Here is a 19,997-nt window from a genome sequence, read left to right as displayed (position 1 = left end):
AATTCAAGTAATCATGAATATTCACTAAATATTCAGAAAGTCTGAAGTGGAAGGATACTGAGAGGTGTAAATAACACTGTGAGAAACTAAACATTCACTTATTTGTTTTGGTTCTGGGAATCAAACTCAGGACCTTGTGCTTGCCAGGCAGGCGCTGTGCCACCAAACTATATGTCTCTAGCCCCAGAAACTGAACTTTTAAAATACGGTAACAAAACTAAAATGTTTTTTAAAAAATGAGTTAATACAATACTTTTTTGAAGTTGGAAGTATTACTGGATTTATTCTAGGTGGGATAAAGTTTTTCTTGCTTTTGCACCATTGTAATCTGATCTGAAATGACATGGGTGTATCTCTTCACTTTCCTATGAAGTATGTATAAGGTCTTTAGACTGATACCAATCCCAAATGCTTACTAGGAGGTTTTCTTATGTGCAGCCAAGTTCTTTATTTTTATTTTTCTTTTTTGGATAAACTCAGTGTTTTGCCGGGGATTTAGCTCAGCAGCATTAAGCACCTGCCTGGCAAGCATGAGGCTGTAAGTTTGATCCATGGTACTAAAATATAGATAAATAAATAAATCTGTGGTCAAACAGAATTGTAGGTGAACTCTTTAAAAGTTTTTTTTCATTATTATTACTATCATTATTGGTCAGCAATACTTGCTGAGCAAGTATTATGTATATATACGATTTTAGAAATGTAATCTTTTCTGTGCCAGGTATGATGCTGCACACTTGCAATCCTAGCACTCAAGGCAGGAGGATTGCTGTGAGTTTAAGATCAGCCTAGGTGACATAATGAGTTCAAGTTCACCCTGAACTGCAAAACAAGACTCTGTCTCAAAAAAGAAATTAATCTTTTCTATTGTGAATACATATACATTCTGTATGGTATTAGTTACTTGTTTGTTTTTAGTAAGCCCTGCCATTTTCTTCCCTTGTTACTTCACAGAGGTTACACAGGAGATAAGAACCAGTGTTTTTAATTGTTCCTTAGTGTTTACTTTGTTTTTTTCAACCTTTCAGGTCTGTAACATTATGAAGTTTCTTTCTTTCTTTTTTTGCCTTTTTGAGCCAGGCTCTCACTATGCAGTTCAGGCTGGTCTGAACTCACTTCGTAGCCCAGGCTGGCCTTGATCTCTCACCAATTCTCCTGCCTCAGTGATTTAGTGCTGGGATTACAGGAGTGCATCATCACAGCCAGTGTGAAATTTTATTTCATTTCCCTGAAGCTGTAGACTCCAGATCTAAGCAAATCATTCTTTACAAGGCCAGAATTGTTTTTCAGTTACCAAGTACTACTACTGTGCTTTTCCCAGTTTTATGCCCAAAAATCAAGTCATTGTATCATCGGTCATCAGGCATAGGTTAGTAGGTTTACAGAGAGTGCTCGCTTACTAGTTGGTACATAATATTTTTATATAGCATTTTCCCTCTCTAAGTAATATCTTTTTTCCGTTGTATATGTGTATGTTTTATTATAGGAATTGGATGGCATAAATGATTAAAGTGGTATTGAGGGGTTCTGAAGCCTGTGAAAGGTAGAAACTCAACCATGGTTTCTTTTTCAACTCTACAGCCTTCCCTTCCTTGAAGTCTTCATTTTTACCTTAGTCTCAGGTAACTTTAATACTTTTCATAATTTTAAGTAAATTTTTCCAAATATAAATCCACTTTTTAAATATTTTATATTACATTTGTATAATAATTTCTGATTTGTTTTTTATATCTAAAAGACACTTTCTTGATCTAATTTTTTTCTTGAGAAAATAGTTTTAAGATTAATAAAGTTACCATTTTAGATGTTTAGCATAGAAAATTATGTATAACTTAGCATGTAATTGTAAGACATTTTCTAAATCAGTCCTTTTTAACAGGAGATTACGTATTTTCACCTTCCTCTTCTGCAGCACATATGTATCCATGTAACATTTCCCAGAACTTCCAGGAAACTTTTCATACCTAGAAAACTTAGACAACTAGAGCTGTTGACCTAATATAATTGTGCTTGCTATATAAATTTTGAAATACAGCAAAACACTAGTTACTGTGAATTTGTACACATTCTGTATTTACCTGCAAGTAAGAAAGCAGCCTTGTAGCTAGTTCAGAAGTCATTCATATTTGATACATTGGTGTGTAGGCTGCTATGACAGACTTACAAAGCTAGAAATGTATTTTTCTTTTAAAAAGCCTGTGTAAACTGCCCAAGAATCGTACAGCGGCTGTGGAATATAATTGTGATCCAGTGCTCCTTACCTTGCTCTCCTTTTTAGATTTTTTGGTGTTGGGAATTGAACCCAAGGCATTGTGTATGCTAAGTGTGTGCCCTACCACTGAGCTTATCATCATCATGTCTGTTCATAATACTTGGATTCTTTCTTACTGTCTAAGGGGTTCCCTTTGGTCTGCTGGTAGGAAGAACAGAGCCAGAAGGCCATTCTTCTTCCCTTTGTACTATAGGAAGTTGTACTGTATTATCACTTCTGCTCATGTCCCATTGGCTGCAATGTAGTTACATGACCACATCCAGCTGCAAGGGAGGCTGGGTAATGATTCTTAGCTGGGTAATGAGTCTTACCTAGACAGCCATGCATCTCATAAAATTTTTATTATTGGATAAGAGGGTGAGACTAGATTCTGAGGAGACATTTATCACATTAGGGTTTGTGTCAGATTTAATTTACATTAAAAAAAGTGATTTTTTTCATTTTATTTATTTTTACTTTAGTTTCTTAGTACATGGGCATAGTACATAATATTCACGTTCCTCATAGGAAGTCAGTATATGTACATAATACTTATCCCCTTCCTTTTTTGTTTGGACATATTTACAATATATAACATTTATAGTCCTTTTGTGGAATTGGCACATGTATATAACACAACTCGAATCCTTTCTTTCATCCTTTATCTCTTTCCTCTCTCCCTATATGTAGAATATATGAAGAACTCAAAATTTAGAACTCCCCAGAATAAAGAGACCCAATCAAAAAATGGGTCAGTGAAATGAATAGATATTTCACAAAAGTACAAATGACCAATAAATACATGAAGGAGTGTTCAGCATCTCTGGACATTAGAGAAATGCAAATTAAAACAACACTGAGATTCTACTTTATCCCAGAAAGAATGGCAATCTTTGAGGAAAGGAGCCTGTCAACACTGTTGGTGAGAATGTAAACTAGTACAATTGCTGTGGAAGTCAGGGTGGAGTTTTCTTGTAAAAGTGAAACTAGAAATTCCATTTGACCTGGCTAGGTATCTTCCCCAAGGAATTCTAGGTATGTTTCCCAAGGAATTAAACGTGTCATATTACAGAGGTACATGCATGCCCATGGTTATAGCAGGACAATTGATAGTAAATTTTGGAAGCAGCCTATATGCCCATTAAGAGATTAATGGATAAAGAAAATGTGTTATTGGCACACCACGGAGTATTACTTTGCCAAAGAAAGATAAACTTGAGTCATTTGTAGGAAAATGGATATACTGCAAGACCATAGTGTTAAGTGAAGCAAATCGCATAGTTTCTCTTACACGAGAAAGTCAGTAAAAATAAAGAGCAAAATAAAAGTAGGTAATAGGAAATAAGGAGATAAATCATTCTCAAAGGGGAATTGGATCAAGAGATACTACTTAAGTAGTTAATACTTTTTGTTCTGAATGCTGTTGTTGCTATATACTACATAATAAAAATAACTTAAGTATTTAATCACAGTATGCATAGTATGTTTAACGTATGTTGATATTTAAAAATGCAGATGGAAATTTAGCAAGCATATTTTGTACCATGGAGAATTTAATTTACTTATAGAGTCAGCTTACTTTTATTTGAATTACTGATATTGGTGTAGATGATAATGGTTACAGTAACTAAAACCAACATGCAGAATACTTTTTTTTGACCTTTTGTTTTTCCTTCCTGTTTAAGGTAAATTACAGCTAGTTTTTAAACAGCTTGAGTTGGTGTAAATTTGGTGTTTCTCTTTTCTTTATACGAAGTGTTGAGCCCTAGACATCGATTTGTGCAAGTGCCTAACCACTGGGCTACATCCCCAGCTCTTTTAAAGTTTTATTTTGAGGTTTTAGTTTAAGTCTTACTAAATTGTCCAGGCTGGCCTTGAACTTGCTATTCTCCTGCCTTGTCCTTTCAGGTAGCTGTGATTATGAGCATGTGTCACCATGCCAGATCAGTTTGATGTTTCATGTTTCTAAAAACCACTATTTCATCACTATTTTTTGTTACATTGTTTTGCAAGACTTTAGTGATAAGTATTTGGAATGCAGCATGTGCTTAGAATCTGCATTTTGTTTTTAGGGGGGGCTACATTGTTATGTAGAAAAGCCTAGTGACTTTAGCCTAAGCCTAAATGTCTTTAAAATTATTTTCTGTGGTTTAAAAATGATCATAGAAGCTGGGTAAGTGGCTCAGTGGTAGAGCTCTTGTCTTTTGTGCAAAAAGCCCTATGTTCAATTTGCAGTACTACACACGCACGCACGCACACACACACACACGTGATCACAGTCTTATTCAGTTGTGATATTGTACAAAATGTTGAATCTTAGTCTGTTGTGTTAGCACCTGTTGAAATTAGGTATGTTTACTATTTAAAGATCTTTTATTGTTGCTAACATTGATCAGAAAGATCTTTTTGTCTACTTGTCCTTATTATAAATGGTATTTGAGCCAAATTTGCTGGTGCACACCTTTAATCCCAGCATTGAGGAGGCTGAGGCAGGAGGATTGTTGTAAGTTTGAAACCAACCTGGGCAACAAATTGAGCTCAAGTCCAGCCTGGACTGCATAGTGAGACCCTGGCTCAGAAAGACCAGAGAGAGAGACATACACACATATACAGAACTGAAGAGGTCTCTAAATATGGAATATACCTGTACAAGGAATTTATTTATTTATTTATTTATTTTGATTTTAGGAAATGAACCCAGGATTTTGTACACATACGCAAATACTTCCATCATCAAATTATACCCCGCAGCCCAAAAATACTCTTGAAGCAGGCATTCTTGGTAAATCAGTCAGGTTGGCCTTGAACTTCCAGTTCTCTGGCTTTAGCCTGCAGAGTATCTGGTATTATAGGCGTGCACCATGCCTGGCTAGGTTGGTTGATTGATTGATTGCTTGCTTGATTGATTGATTGATTTTAGACAGGGTCTCATGTGTAATCCAGGCTGGCCTTGAAGTTTGCTAGCCCATGGTGTCCTCAAACTTGTGGTGATCCTCCTGCTTCAGCCTCTGAGTGCTGAAATTAGAGGTTTGCACCACCACACTCAGCTAGATCTTTTTAGTCTTTTTATTTTAAAATACAATGTTTTGGTTCCTAAGTTTGCTCAGTGTACTTTCATTTGGCTTACATATAGTTGAAATTGCACATTGTTCAGGAAGAATTTATGGAAAATAATATTGCCAAATTCAATAAATAATATAGAAAAGCCACGAGTTTATTTAGAGACGGCACCTTGCTATATTCCCTAGGCTAGTTGTAAACTCCTGCATCAAGAAGTCTTCCTACATTGGCCTCCCACATAAGTAAGATTATAGGTATATGCCACCACACTTGGCATAAGTAGATTCTTTTTCGTTTGTTTCTTTTTCAGACATGGTCTTGCTATACAGTCCAGGCTGGCCTTGATCTTGTTATGTAGCTCAAGCAGCCTCTTCCTGTTTCACTCTCCAGAGTGCTAGGATTGCAGGCATATGCCATGATGTCCAGCTCAGTAGCAGGATCTTTGAGTGAGAAACATTTCTTTGATGGTTGAATGAAGAGTCAGGGTGGTAAGTGGCAGATGTATCTACATTATGAAAGGGAATGAGGTGTTTAAAAGAATTTAGAGATTATGGTCAAATCTGTTTTCATTTTAAAATTTATAACCCTCTTTTCTTTGGTATAGGTGTTTATTTATCACTGCTCCTTGATTTATCAGCCATATTAGGATTTTTATTTTCCCAGTTAGAAGTGGAAAAACAAAAAAGGGAGATTTTCTTGGCAGTGGTTTGTAGAAAGAATGGGAGAATTTAGGTAGTTAAAAGGATATCTGTAAGCCCATGAAAAAATGGTTGAAGAGAAATTCACTGAGACATGAGTAATAGATGGAAATAGGAAAACAGAAAAATGTAGAATGGGCCCAATCTACTCAAAAGGAGACAGAGGGATTTGTGTCAGAAATAATCCCGTGTTGACTGGGAAATAAGAATGTCCAGCCACATTGTATTTGATTGCTTTACCAAGCCAAGCACTGCTTGTGGAATGACTTCAGAGTAGGAAGCGGAGTTCACTGACTTCACGTTTTCAGGGCTCCCCCTCCCCACTCCCTTTCCATTTTGGTTGGACAGAGATTCTTGGATACTCTTCTGTTTAGGGTCCCTTCTCCCTACTGCAGTCTTTCATATGATTGCAGTAATGTAAAGGAGGTGATAATTTCTTTCATCTTCTCTCCAGCGTAATACATCCAACTGTTGAATTCCATTACTTGTGACACATTTGGATCAAAAAGCAATTGACTCTTGAGGGGTTAGCTGGAAGAGACACTTACCTGTACACATACTAATCTGGGTAGATTATATTGGTGTACAATTCACTGATCTCCCTGAAAATACTAAATTTCAGAGAAATAACAAGAGTTACTTTTGAAGCATGGGGTCCTTTGTTGTGTCTGGATTTTTGAATGTAAAGTAAAGCATGAGAGCTTTGAGAGCGACCATCTGAGTTAGCAGGGATAGGGTGAGAACTGTCATAGCGTGGAAGGAAATCCTAGGAGGGCAGTTTTCAAATTACGCTACCTAGTTCATCATTGTTTTTTAGAATACATTTGTCCCATTTCCTTTTTTCCACAGGCTATAGAGGTTTCCTTTAAGAGGCCTGTTTCATGTCCTGTCCAACTTAACTCTGTCTAGAGACGTCTTAAAGTGTGTGATGTAGGTATTTTAGTTTGTCTTTACGTTTTTGTTTTGTTTTGTTTTTTTTGAGACGAGGTCTAGCTCTGTAGTGCAGGCTGCTCTTGAACTCACTACGTTCCCCAGACTGTCCTCAAAGTCTTGGTGATCCTTCTGGCGATCTACCGTGTGCTCCCACGGTGGCAGTTAAAACACATTTTAAAATAACACTAAATCTTTCTTTTAAAACAAAAAAGAAAAGCAAGAATCCATCATATTACCTACACTCATTACTCTATACAAAAGAAAAGTAGGGCTGGGGAAGCATTTGCCTGACACCCATGAGGCCGGGTTCAGACCCCAGCCCTGAGGGTGGAGGAAACCAGGAAAAGGAAGGAAGACACTGATGCAAGCTTGGAACAAAGAGTAAAATAAAAGTTAAAATCAGTCTTTGTCCTGTAGATCTTCTTTATATCAAATGCCAAGTTCTACTAGTAAGTTTCTTTTCAGAAAAAGTTCTCTCTACAATAATTATTGGAGTTACTTGTCCTTTTTAAAAAATGTGGGTAGGGTTTTTCTGTATACTTAGGTAGTTCTGGATTTTTTTCCACTTACTATGTCTTATAGAAGCCATACATTCCTGTATTCCAGTGTGTGCTTGAGATTAAAGTAAGTTTCTACCAGTGGATATTACTTTGTTTCTAGTCTTTTGCCTCAAAAGGCTGCCTCATAGATCTTTGCACATGTGTGCCTGGGAATTCGGTGGCTAACATGTCTCTGTGGACTTCCGTGGGTAAGCCCACACCGTTGTGTAAGTCCCTGTCCCTGAAGGGATAGGTCAGGGGAACATGCCGTTTTATTAGTGAAAAGTATTCCAGGGCTCATTTTAAAACCTTGTTTGAGCAGTGCTCATTGATATTGCTCTGTGTTAATGTAGTATTTTATGACATTTCTAAGAAATTGTCTCAAAAACACAATTTTTGGGTTGTTCAATTTAACTCCGAATATATGACTCAGCATAGAGCCATACGAGTAAGGAACATGAGTAAACACGGAGAGAAGCCCTTTTGTGTGTGCATGATCTGTTTTCAGGAAAATTTGTCAGGAAAAATGTCGGACTTGTTTTCCATTTGCAGTTTTTAAACTTCCTTTCCCATTTCCGATCTCCATTGAGGTGTGCTATCTTTCTGTCCCAGATCCAGCACACTAGCACTGTATGACTTTTTTCCAAAATATTCTCTATTCTCAGTACTCTTGCCTTCCCTCTTACCCAGCAGCACCATTTTAGACTACGTGCAGGACAAGGCCCAAGTACTTTTGCCCAAGGCAAGAGTACTTTTACTTACTCAGTACTTTTTCTTCTTTAGTACTTATTATTTTGGCTTGATGTTAGAAATAGTTACTAAATAAATTATACTTTTGTTTTAATATGTGTTTATGTGAAATATTGGTGCGGTAGTACAACATACGTTTTAAATAATCTTATATTAGGTTATAGCAAATTTTAAAAAATTGGTGAAGTGCGTTAATCAGGAATGTTGGAGTTAAGGTCTGCAGTTGCAGGGAAATGTAGACTTTAGGTCAGATTGGCAAATCAGCTCCAGTTTTTACTTTCTTAGAAAACAAAAACTAAGATTTTCTCTAATTTGATCTTTTAGTAACTTGTTCTCTTGAATCTTCCATATTTAAAAGCTTAAACTTTAAAAAATAATGATGTAGGGGCCGGGGATTTAGCTCAACGTTATAATCGCCTGTCTTGCAAGCCCATAGCCATGAGTCCAATCCCCGGTATCAAAAAAAAGATGTATATGATAGTAGCAGCTACAGTAGAAACAAAGACTTGTAGTAAGATGAGGCCCTGTGTGTGTTTTAAGCTCTGTAACTTAGATTCTTCCATATTCTTAAAAAAAAAAAAAAAAAAAAAAAAAAAAACCAATCCACCAATAAATAGTCTAGAAAGTATGTAACTAATTTGCAAGGATTACCAAAGTATGGTCCAGAATAACAGTTTAGCTGTAAAAGAAATCTAATCATTGAATAGTATGTTCTCTAAGAAATGTATAAACTGTGATATTTGAAGTGAGCAGGTGCTGGATAGTAGTTTAAAAATGTTTGGTTTTTTGAGATTTCAGGTTTGGTTCCTGAAGATTTTAAAGAGTAAAATGAGATGCTTGGGCCTTGTCCTGTACGTAGTCTAAAATGGTACTGCTGGGTAAGAGGGAAGGCAAGAGAAGCAAAGGTGACTTACACTTTTCTTTACTCTGGTTTTAAAACTGGTGCTTTAAGTAAAAGGCACTTCTCTAATATTCTAGGTAAAGAAAAGAATATTTTGATTTCAGGAGTGATTGGAATTTAACTTATTTGAAAATTATAATCAAGGAAGTGATTTCTAGGTGATTGGGGAAAAGATGTTTAAGCTAAAATATAGTATTTATTCATTATAAGTCCTTTATTTTGGGTGGTGAATGTGACGTTTCTTTCACGTAATCTGATAATAAAAGAAGTTTTCAAATAACACCATTATAGCAAGTTTGAGATATCTTTGAGGTAAAGTTTCTTAATTTCATGATAATCGTTAGTTACCATGATAACCAAGTGGCATGTGAATTTACAACAACCAAAGTTAGAACAGATTTAATCACATGGTTCATATGAGAAACCCAAAGTATAAATAACTCAGAGAGCAAAATAAAAGATAGATAATACAAAACAGGGAGATAGCTCTCTTGCCAATGGGAAGAGGATTTAGAAGTGGAGGGAGAAGAGGGAAGGGGAGATTGAAGGGCTGAGATCATTGAGCCCCGTGTTGGCGCTCATGATGAGTGCATCTGTCAGGGACCTCCACATGCTAGTCATGGGAAGACAGGAAAGGGGCCACATTTAGAGTATTCTGGAAAGATTATTTTTCTATAATGCACAAAGATAATTTTTCATAGTGTCTGGTTCTTATTAAATTTAGTTAATCATGTGACTAAGTACATTTTAATAATGGCAGTGTTACTTTTAGCATACTTAAAAACATTTTTAAACTAAAACTGTGGTATGGAAAGTTTTGAGATTACAAATGAGAAAAAAAAGGTAATTTCACTGTACAGTGCTACTTTCAGTGCTGTTGCCCTTTCAGATAAACCTAAAATTCAGTCAAACACACATGCACACAGACATACATGTGTACGCATTCCCTGTGGTATACTGAATACTTTCTCAAATCTTCAAATATTCTAATAAAATTTTTATGACTGAATTATTTTTTCAATTTCAACAGGCTTTTTATTGTAATTACTGACAGAAAAGTGCAGGTATCACAGGTGTACATCTTGTGTGAACCCACCTGTGCAACTAGACTTCTTCTCAAGAAAGCAAGCATCACCAGTGCCAGGACTTCCTCCCTCCTCCTAGAAACAGCATCCCTTCCCCACCATGGGGCACTCACTTCTCAGGTTTTATGTTTTAAATTTGAGGTATAATTTACATACAGTAAAGCCCACTTGATGTTCGAAGTGTACAATTCAGTGATTTTTATTAAATGTGCCATGTTGCACAGTCAGCAGCTATAGTCCAGCGATGGTGAGCCTTTTAGAGCTTGCAAAGATCACAGACAGCCTGCTGTGGCACATGTGCCAGGGGTTCACCACCACTGGTCTAGTCCTTTTTTGGCAATAAGGTTTAAGTACTGCAGGCCAGCCTTGAACATGGTCTTAAACCCCGACTGGCCTCCAACTCATGATTCTTCTGCTTCAGTCTCTCCTATGTGCTGGGTTTATAGGCAAGTACCATCAGGCCTGGCAAGTAGAGTCCAGTTTTAAAAATTGGTTTGAACATATCTTAACCCATTTTCTTTTTGTTCAGTATTTAATGTGTTTCTAGATTTTCATTATAATCATTCATGTGATTTCCTGTATATATTTTTGTGTACATTTCCAATTTCATTCCTATAAATTCTAAAATGTAGCAATTACTGGCTTAAAGACTTTGTATGTTTTTCTGGCTTTCAATAATACACTACAAATTGTCTTTGAAGTAGCTGATTTAATTTGTATTCCTTTTCTCTGTAGATAAGTGTCTTTTTTTAAAAAAATACTTCAACATTGGATATGTTTTTTTTTTTAAAGTTGTTACTAGTGTGATGAAATATCGTAACCACTGTTTTAATGTTTATTTCTTTGATTACTACTTTGGCTATTTTTATATGATAAATGATTATTTCTAAGTTTTTTAATGATTTATCTGACAGTGTTCTCTGTCATATACCTTACCAAGTTAATTTCTTTTTATACTTTAAGACACTTCAGTATTTTTAAAGGATATAGATCTTTTAACTGAAGTTACAGATACTTCCTGAATTTATTTATATGTCAGGTTCATTTCTTAGTAATGAAAGATATGAAAGTTTTATTCCTTAATATCAAAATAAAAATTTGTATTTAGTTCAAATAGCCTTTGGAAATCTTTTGGTAATTTAAAAATTCTGAATTATTTGAATAACATGTTTTTATTTGTATGTGTCTCTTTCATAAGTTGAAATTTTAAAACATGTCAACTAGACACATAGAACTAATTTATTATGCTTTGTTGCCAAACTTGGTCTTTCTAGGCAGTTATACTTAAGCATGAACATTGACGACAAACTGGAAGGATTGTTTCTTAAATGTGGCGACATAGACGAAATGCAGTCTTCCAGGGCAATGGTGGTAATGGGTGGAGTGTCTGGCCAGTCCGCTGTTTCTGGAGCCCTGCAGGAGTCAGTGCTGCAAGACCGAAGTATGCCTCACCAGGAGATCCTCGCTGCAGACGAGGTGTTACAGGAGAGTGAGATGCGGCAGCAGGACATGATACCGCATGATGAGCTCATGGTCCACGAGGAAACGGTGAAAAACGATGAAGAGCAGATGGAAGCACATGAAAGGCTTCCGCAAGGACTGCAGTATGCACTTAATGTCCCTGTAAGTAATTCCTTTATAAGATACTGAAGTTAAAGCTAGAAATTGTAACTAATTTGTCTTAAGTAATATGACAAGTCACTGAAGAAATTAAAGTACTCAAGAAATCACGTGAAAGGCACAGTTAGGTTTTTGTATTACATCATTTTAAGCACTATCTTTTTCAGGATAACATTTATTTCCCTATCGGTTATTTGGATGTTAAATTGTAGGGCTTACTTTTTGAAGATAATTTATTTAACTCTGAGTTTCTTTTTAAAGGATAGAAAGTTTAAATCTTAAAACAGAATTAGAAAATGATCATATACTCAAGGGTTTTTTTCTTTAAATTCTGTAACTCTTGACAGTTCCTGCTCAACTTGTTTTTGGTGATTCTGTGGTTCAAACCCAGGGCTCTGTGCAGTTAACCACAGAGCTACCGCAGAGCTGTCTCCTCAGCCCTGACTTCTCAGCGTTTTCCCTGTTCTGTGTATCCCTGTTCTGTGTCTGGTTTGTATTCTCCACTTGCTTCTGAAAGGCTATCCGGCCTTCACCCTTTGCTGCTTACCCTAGTTACTGTCATCTGTAACTAAGATACTCTTGCTTGCGCATACATCTTTTTGCTGTCTGTCTTTATTTTTACCTGATTAGTGAAGTCGTGGTTGTAATGTGATTCTCATCTTTGCTTCTTTTTGTGAATATACCATACTTGTTTTAAACTTCAAGATCTTCATATCTTCTGCTTAGAAGATTCCTGGCAGCTGTATTCTGTCAGTTTTTTAACCTAGGTAGTCCTTCCTCCTCACCCTTTTACCTCTTCTGTTTGCCATAGTGTAGGTTCTGGGGTAGGGATTTGTGATTACTTGCTGATGCCTGCCTCTCTGGCAGGTGGTAGCCCCATGAGGGTAGTTTTGCCTGGTTTTCTGCTCTGTCCCAGATACTGAAACACAGTGGGAATGAATGGGTAACTACTCACCGTTACCTTCTTCTTTTTTTTTTTTTTTTTTTTTGTATTTTTGTATTTTTACCGGTACCAGGGATCGAACTCACAACCACACGCTTGCAAGGCAGGCGCTTATGCCGCTGAGGTAAATCCCCAGCCCCTAACTGTTACCTTCTAATATGTGTGCTCACCAACTTCCAGCCCATTACAGTAGCCTTTGTCTACCCTGTTGATACAGTGAATTACATTAATTGATTTTCAGATGTTGAACTAGCCATGTATGACCAGAATAAATCCCAGGTATAACTTTTTATACATTTTTGGATTTGATTTGCTAATATGTGGAGGATTTTTACATCTGTGTTTATGAGAAATACTGGCCTATAGTTTTTTATAATGCCATCGTTCAGTTTTGGCACTAGGATAGTGCTGGCTTCATAGAATGAATTAGAAAGTGTTCTCTCTGCTTTTACCTTCTAGAACATATTTTGGAGAACTGGTAAAGTTTATTTCTTAAGTGTTCAGTAGAATTCACCAATATATCCCTTTAGGTGTGGTGCTTTCTGCTTTGGAAGTCATTTATATGTTATTGATTAAATTTTTCTCTCGGGAATAGGCCTATTCCTATATTCCTATATTGTCTGTTTTTTATTGCATGAAGTTTAGCAGATTATGTTTTTCAAGAAATTAGTGTGTTTCCTTATGTTTATCATGTATGGACATTACATTCTTCATAGTAGTCTTTCATTGTCTTTTTAATGCTTGTGGGGTTTTCTTTCTTTTTTTTGGTTTTGGTACCAGGGATTGAACGTCATGACAACCTCACGCTTGCCAGGCAGGCTCTTATGCCGCTGAGCTAAATCTCCAGCCCCACAAGTTTTCTTTCTTTACTTTCAGATATTAGTGATTTATATTCTCATTTTCTTAGGCTAGGTACTAGCTTGCTTTTTTGTTTAGGTACTGTCTTTACCAATTTGAAGTTCACAGTTCAGTAGTGTTAACTGCATTCACAGCGTTGTATAACAGATCTGTAGAACGTTTTCATCTGGCAGAAGAGAAACTTTATTGAACAAGTCCCTGTTATTCTCTCCCTTCCAGTAGAGGCTTATTGATTTTATTGATACTTTCAATAATGATTCTGTTGGTTTCCCCCCCACTGATTTCATTTTTCATTTATTTCTGCTTTAGTTTTTATTTCTTGTGTTTACTTTTGACTTAACTTGTTCTCTTTTTTTTCTGTGATAAATGACAGCGTAGGTTATTAATTTTGAATTGTTCATTTTTACAATATGCTTTTAATACTATAAACTTCTTTCTAAACACTATTTTAACTGTGCATCACACATTTTGATAAATTGCATTTTTATTCTCATTTAGTTTAATATAAATTTCTCGGGATTTCTTTTTTTGATCTGCTAGAAGTACATTGTTTAATCTCCAAGTATTGAGTATTTTGTAGTTTGTTTTTTGTTTTTAGTTTTAATTCCATTGTTATCAAAAAGCACATACTGTGTGATTACTGTTACTTCAGATTTGTTAATGTGTCTTCTATAACCCAGACTATGGGCTCACTTGGTGAGTGTTCTATAAGAATTAGGGAAGAACATGCATTTTACTGGTGTGGATAAAGTGTAGATTTCAGTGGTCTTTTTATTGGACTCACTGTAGCCTGAGCATTCCTTGACCTTTTTGATAGTTGCTATAGTAATCTTTCTAAAGGAGATATATAACTTTGCACTCCCCTACTAAAACTTCTTCAGTTATTTCTCTATTTTTTTTGCCTAAGAGGAAATGCTGTGGTCTGTATAATTGGGTCCCTTCCCATCCAGTTTCAGATACCTCTCCTCTTCATTTCTTGCTTTGTAGTGTACCAGATTACTATTGCTCCATTCCCCTGTGATAGTTTTCTAGTATTCTTTATTTGGCTGTTTACTTAGCTGAAAAAGCTATCTTTTTTGTGTACTTTTTCATTATAACTAACTTACTTTATATTCCTTTGCTTGTAAGACTTATTATGCACAAAAGTTTCTTTCTAGATGCTGCTTTAAATTTTATGGACTCAATACTTGAGTTATGATAGACAACTACATATTTTTTGAGTGAACATATACATTGTATGTATGTATGTAGCAGTGCTGGAGATTAAACCCAGGACCTTCACACTGATCAACATCCTCAGCTTGTTTTGTTTGGTTGTTTCAAATTTTGTGACTAGATCTCCTTAAATTGTAGGGGCTGGGCTTGAATTTGAAATCTGCCTACTTCAGACTCCCAGGGTGCTGGGATTACAGATGTGCAGATTTAAATATTTTCTTTTGTTTGCTTTTGTTTTTTTGAAATAGGGTCTTGATGCATGGTTCAGGCTGCCTTTGAACTCATTATGTAGCCCAGGCCGTCTTCAAACTCATGCCTCAGTCTCCTGGCCAGATTTTATTTTTAATTGAAGAAAAATTTAAAGTTAAAGGCTCCCAGCTTTAGTTTATAATTCAGGTTTTTTGTGTGTACATGTGCTGGGGTTGAACCCAGGGTCTTTGTCCTGAGCTATATTCCCAGCTTCTTTACTTTTTAATTTTGGGACAGGAACTTGCTAAATTGTCAGGCTGGGCTTGATTTTGGGATTCTCCTGCTTCAGCCGCCCAGTGTTTGGTGATTATAGATATATTCCTCCATGCCAGATTTACAGTTCAGAATTTTGACAACTGTATAAATTTATATAATTTACAGCCCATCAAGATTCAGAATATTTTTATCATTTTATAAGATTTCTTTGTATTTCTTCTCAGTCTTCTCCACATAATTGTTAGTACTTTTTGAAACCATACATGATCATTGTTCCTTAGGAACTGTATGTAAATGGAATTACATGTCACTTTTTGTCTGACTTTTTTGCCTACCTTGTTTTTTAGTTTTGTTCGTGTTACATGAGTACCAGTAGTTCATTCCTTTTCCTTTCTGATTAGTGATACGTTGTTTTAATCTAAAATTTGTTTAGTCATTTCCCTTTTTATGGCTGTTTGTGTTGTCTCTTGTTTTTAATCATTGCGAATAAAGCTGCTATGCGTTTTGTAAAGATTGTCTTGGCAGAGTTTTGTACAAATCTTGTCTAGTTTTCATTGTGTGTAATTGATGGGGTATTAGTCTTTAAATCAGGATATTTTGATTACTGTGTCTTTCACAGTAAATGTTGATGCCAGGTGATATAAAACCTCCAGTCTTTCATTTTGCACTACTGTTGTGTATGTTTCACGTTTTGCTTTGTGTGTAGGTGTGTGTGTGTGCGCGCGCGTGCATGTGGTCTTTTTCGAGGCAGGGTTTCACTATATCGTTCAGGCTGGCCTTGACCTCATTTGTAGCCCAGGCTGGCCTTCAGCTTGTTGTAGTCTTCCTTCTCAGCCTCCTGAGTGCTGGGATTACAGGTGTGTGCCACCCTACCTGGCTTGTTTTGCATTTTTGTGTGTAGAAATCAGTTTTTTAGTTTTTGTAAGGAGAACCTGCAGGGTTTTGATTTGATATGAATTGATTGCATAAGTTAATTTTGATGAAAATCAGCATTTTAACAATACTGGCTTCCAATCCATGAACATGGTATATCTCTACAATGATTTTAAGTTTAAAAAAAATTGTTACAGTGCTGTTCTGCAGTTTTCAATGTAGTAACTTAAAACATTTTGTTAAATTTCTGCGTACTTTGGATGCTTTTGCGAATAGTTTTTAAATGTTTAGTTTTTCACTAGTAGTCTGTAGAAATGTATCTGTTTCTGTTGCACTTAACCACTCAGTCTATGACTTGGTTACACTGACTTAGTCTCAGAGGTGTATAGACTATGTATCTCATAGGTGTGGGCTCACTTACTGGTATGTTGTCCATAAACTTCACCACTCTCTAATCTCTTTTTCCCCTTTATATGGATTAGAGCCTACAGAACAATGAGTAGATGTGTGAGGAGTAGATATCCTTGGTATGTGTTTCATATCTTGAGATTGCATTCAGTCTTTTGCCATTAAAAATTATATTAGCTATAGGTTACTTATGGATAATGTGTTATGGTGAAAATGTTTTCTTAATGGCTGAAGTTTTTGTTTTTAAAGCCATGAAGTGATGTTTGAAAACTTCTTTTGCATCTCTTCAAGTAATGATACTAATTTTTTTCTCTCTCAAGACGGTTAATGTGGTGAAAAAGTATTGATTGACTTTCAGATGTTAAATCTTCCATTCCTGGATTAAACCATAGGTTATTGATAGGTTCGGGTCATTAATTGAAAAAAAATTTTATGCATATACATATAAGATATTGTAGTTATTTTTTCTTACAGTATCTTTATGGTAGGCTCATTATAAATGGATTAGGAAGTATTTCTTTGTGCATTTTGTGAGTTTGTGTTTGATTGGTATTATTTCTATTTTTCTTATGTGATAGGCTTTACCAGTAAGGCTAATCTGGGTTTCCCCATGATCCACTCAGATACACCCAGAAATCAACATTACTAATCTTGGTGTCTCTCAAGCCAATCAAGTTGGCAGTCAAGGTTAACCATCACAAGTTCTTTGTAAGAAGATTTAAAAAAATGTTTTTTAATTTTTTATTTGTATATGTTTGCATTATAAAATAATTACATTCCTTGTGGGGATTTGGCACACAAACATAACACATCTTAGTTCCTTATTCCCTTTCATTGCTCTCCCTCCATGCTTCCCTCCATTTTTGATCCTCTCGGTTTGAAAAAAATCTTATCTCCCTACTTCATGTTACATTTTATTTTTAATCTTTATTTATATTTTGGGTTTCTCAATAAGAGAAACCATGTAGTAATTAAGCTTGTGTATCTGATTTATTTTACTTAATGTTATAGTCTGAAGATGTATCCATTTTTCTGCAAATGACTTTGCTTGTCCTTCCTTATTGAAAATTATACCACATTTTCTTTACCTATTACTCATCTGTTGGTGGACATATAGGCTGCTTCCAAGATTAGCTATATATCATGCTGCTATAAACCAGTATATTGCTGTAATAGAATATCTTTAACTATTTTCAGAAGATGCTTAGAAGCAAAATAACCAGGTGAGTTGGAGTTTCTATTTTTAGTTTTTAAAGAAATCTTCATTATTGATATTCATAATAATTGTACCTGTAGAAAGATTTTTAGTTAAAAATGTAATAGAAAAAACATGCATAAGCCTACAAATTTTTTTGGAGGGTAGCTTTCAGTAAATTGTATTTTTACAGGATATTTTCTTGTTCAATTAACAAATTTTTCATAATTTTTTAATTGTTTAAAGGATTTGTATGGATGTCTAGTTTTGATCGGCCAGATTTTCATCACTGTGACCAAAATACTTGAGAAAATAAACTAAGAGGAGAAGAGGTTTCAGCCCATGATCTGTTTGCTCCAAGGCAGAAACATTATGACTGGAGAGCCTGGTGGAAGAAAATTGCCTACCTAGTGCCATCCACAAAGCAGGGACTAAGGAGGAGGCAGAGAGGGAGTGGCTGAGGAGCAGACATAATATCCAAGGTCACGCCCTGTGACCACTCAGATACACCCAGAAGTGAGCTTTACTAATCTAGGTGTCTCTCAAGTCTATGTCTTGTCAACTTGGCACCCAACCACATCTTCTTAAACCACACTTAATCTCTGAATAGAAACAGTAACAAGGTCATAATTATATCTAACATGATATCACCACCCTGCGCATCTTCCCTAGAGTCAGCAAGTTCCAGCATTGCTAAAAAGTACATGTCCAAAGTCTCTTCTTGAGACTCAAAGCAACTCCTACTTATGAGCCCCTAAAAAGTCAGAAAATATATGGGCTGAGAATGTGGTCCAGGGGTAGAGCCCTTGCCTTCCATGCACAAGGCCAAGGGTTTAGTTCTCAGCACCACCAAAAAAACAGAACAAAGCAAAACAGACCAGAAAGCATGTTATATAACCCTAGGACACAATGGTGCAGTAGAAAAGTTCCTACTCTAAAAGAGAGAAATATGGATAGAAAGAAATAAGAACAAAGGAAGTCTGAAATCCAGCTGGGTGAGTGTTACACCCTCTAGTTCAGCATCCAGGGCAGACATGAGGAGATGTGTACTCCGGAGGTTTCGGGAGCCCTGCCCCGCGGTTGTACTGTTTGCGGCCCATGTCCTCTCTCAGAGGCTGGCTTGTCTTGATGCCTGTAGCTTTCCTAGTAGACATTTCATATTCCTGGCATCCCCAGCTTCCTTGTGTCTCCACTTCAGCTAACCTTCACTTTTTCTTATTGGCTCCTGGCAGGCATTCTGACCCTATTACACAGAGCTCTGTGCCTTCTTCTGAAGTCTGAGCAGCTTCTATGACTTCATAACTTTTTTTTAAACCTCATAACTCTTATATTTTGTATGTTTCCAAAACCAGCACCAAATGGACAACAGCCAGATTTGGTACCAGCTTAAACTGTAGCAAAACCCCTTGGACTATGGCTACAATAGCCTGTAAGTACCTGTTTGGCTAAATTGGGGTTGGTTCATTTCTTTAGGGAGCCCAGAATGAGAAGGGCTCTAAGCCCATATTCTCTCAGCAGTGTCTAAAGAAGTTTTAAGCCCATATTGAGGGGCTGGGGATATATCTCAGTGGCACACGTGACTACCTGATATTAAAAAAAAAAAAAAAACAAAAACAAAAAATATGCCTGTGTGGAGTCAGATCTGGCCAGTTCTTGCCCTCAAGACAGTGTTTCCTGTTGTTCCTGTACAAAGCACTTGGCATTTTTTTAAAAAAAATAGAACGATTCTGATCTCTTCAGCAACCACAGCTTCCTTGATCTCTACAAGTATTTCTTTTCTGGACAAACTGCAAGTGTTGGAAATATTTGAGCTGTGTTTTGCTTCCAGGCTTTACTATTAAATTGTACTCTAGTACCCAGGCCAAACCGTGAGCATTAGGCTTCGTTGACATTTCTTCTACCAGATCAGTTAGGCTGTTGGCCTTTAAATTCATTTTCAAGTCCATGTTGTAGATTATGGGCAAAATGTAGACAAATTCTTTGCCAGAATGTAGCACCCATGGCCATTGGTCTAATTTCCAGCAAAGTCCTTGTTCCCTTCTGACACTTTATGAGCACCAGCTTTACTGTCTGCATTTCTGTTGGCTTTATGGTCTTCTGAGCTCCCATTGGAAGTACCTGTAAATCTCTGCTTATAGCATTCTAGGGCTTTGCAAACCTGCATCTTCAAACCGTTTCACACTCTGCCTGCAAAGAATTTCAG

At 36.3% G+C, this 19,997-nt stretch overlaps 1 protein-coding gene across 18 annotated transcripts in view; it reads left to right on the top strand.

The window, feature by feature from the left end:
* Znf148 (zinc finger protein 148) overlaps positions 1–19,997 on the top strand; it is a 136,879-nt gene that overhangs the window by 40,749 nt on the left and 76,133 nt on the right. For 2 of the 18 annotated variants that reach the window (XM_063225123.1, XM_063225124.1), the window contains 2 exons: positions 1,487–1,622; positions 11,492–11,840. The exons of 6 other annotated variants lie outside the window; for them this stretch is intronic. In XM_063225123.1, the coding sequence (XP_063081193.1) occupies positions 11,508–11,840 (333 nt within the window). In that variant the 5' untranslated portion in view covers positions 1,487–1,622; positions 11,492–11,507. Of the gene's footprint in view, positions 1–1,486; positions 1,623–5,621; positions 5,800–6,858; positions 6,940–9,022; positions 9,137–10,162; positions 10,359–11,491; positions 11,841–19,997 lie in introns of those variants that run through there. 10 more of the 18 variants (XM_063225128.1, XM_013146359.3, XM_063225121.1 and 7 more) reach the window with 9 other exon arrangements.

Source organism: Cavia porcellus, unplaced genomic scaffold, assembly GCF_034190915.1.
Source record: "Cavia porcellus strain 051 isolate PalLab524CR breed Dunkin Hartley unplaced genomic scaffold, mCavPor4.1 scaffold_15, whole genome shotgun sequence".
In the NCBI taxonomy this organism is placed as follows: Eukaryota; Metazoa; Chordata; class Mammalia; order Rodentia; family Caviidae; genus Cavia; species Cavia porcellus.
This window is presented reverse-complemented; position numbering and strand designations above follow the sequence as displayed.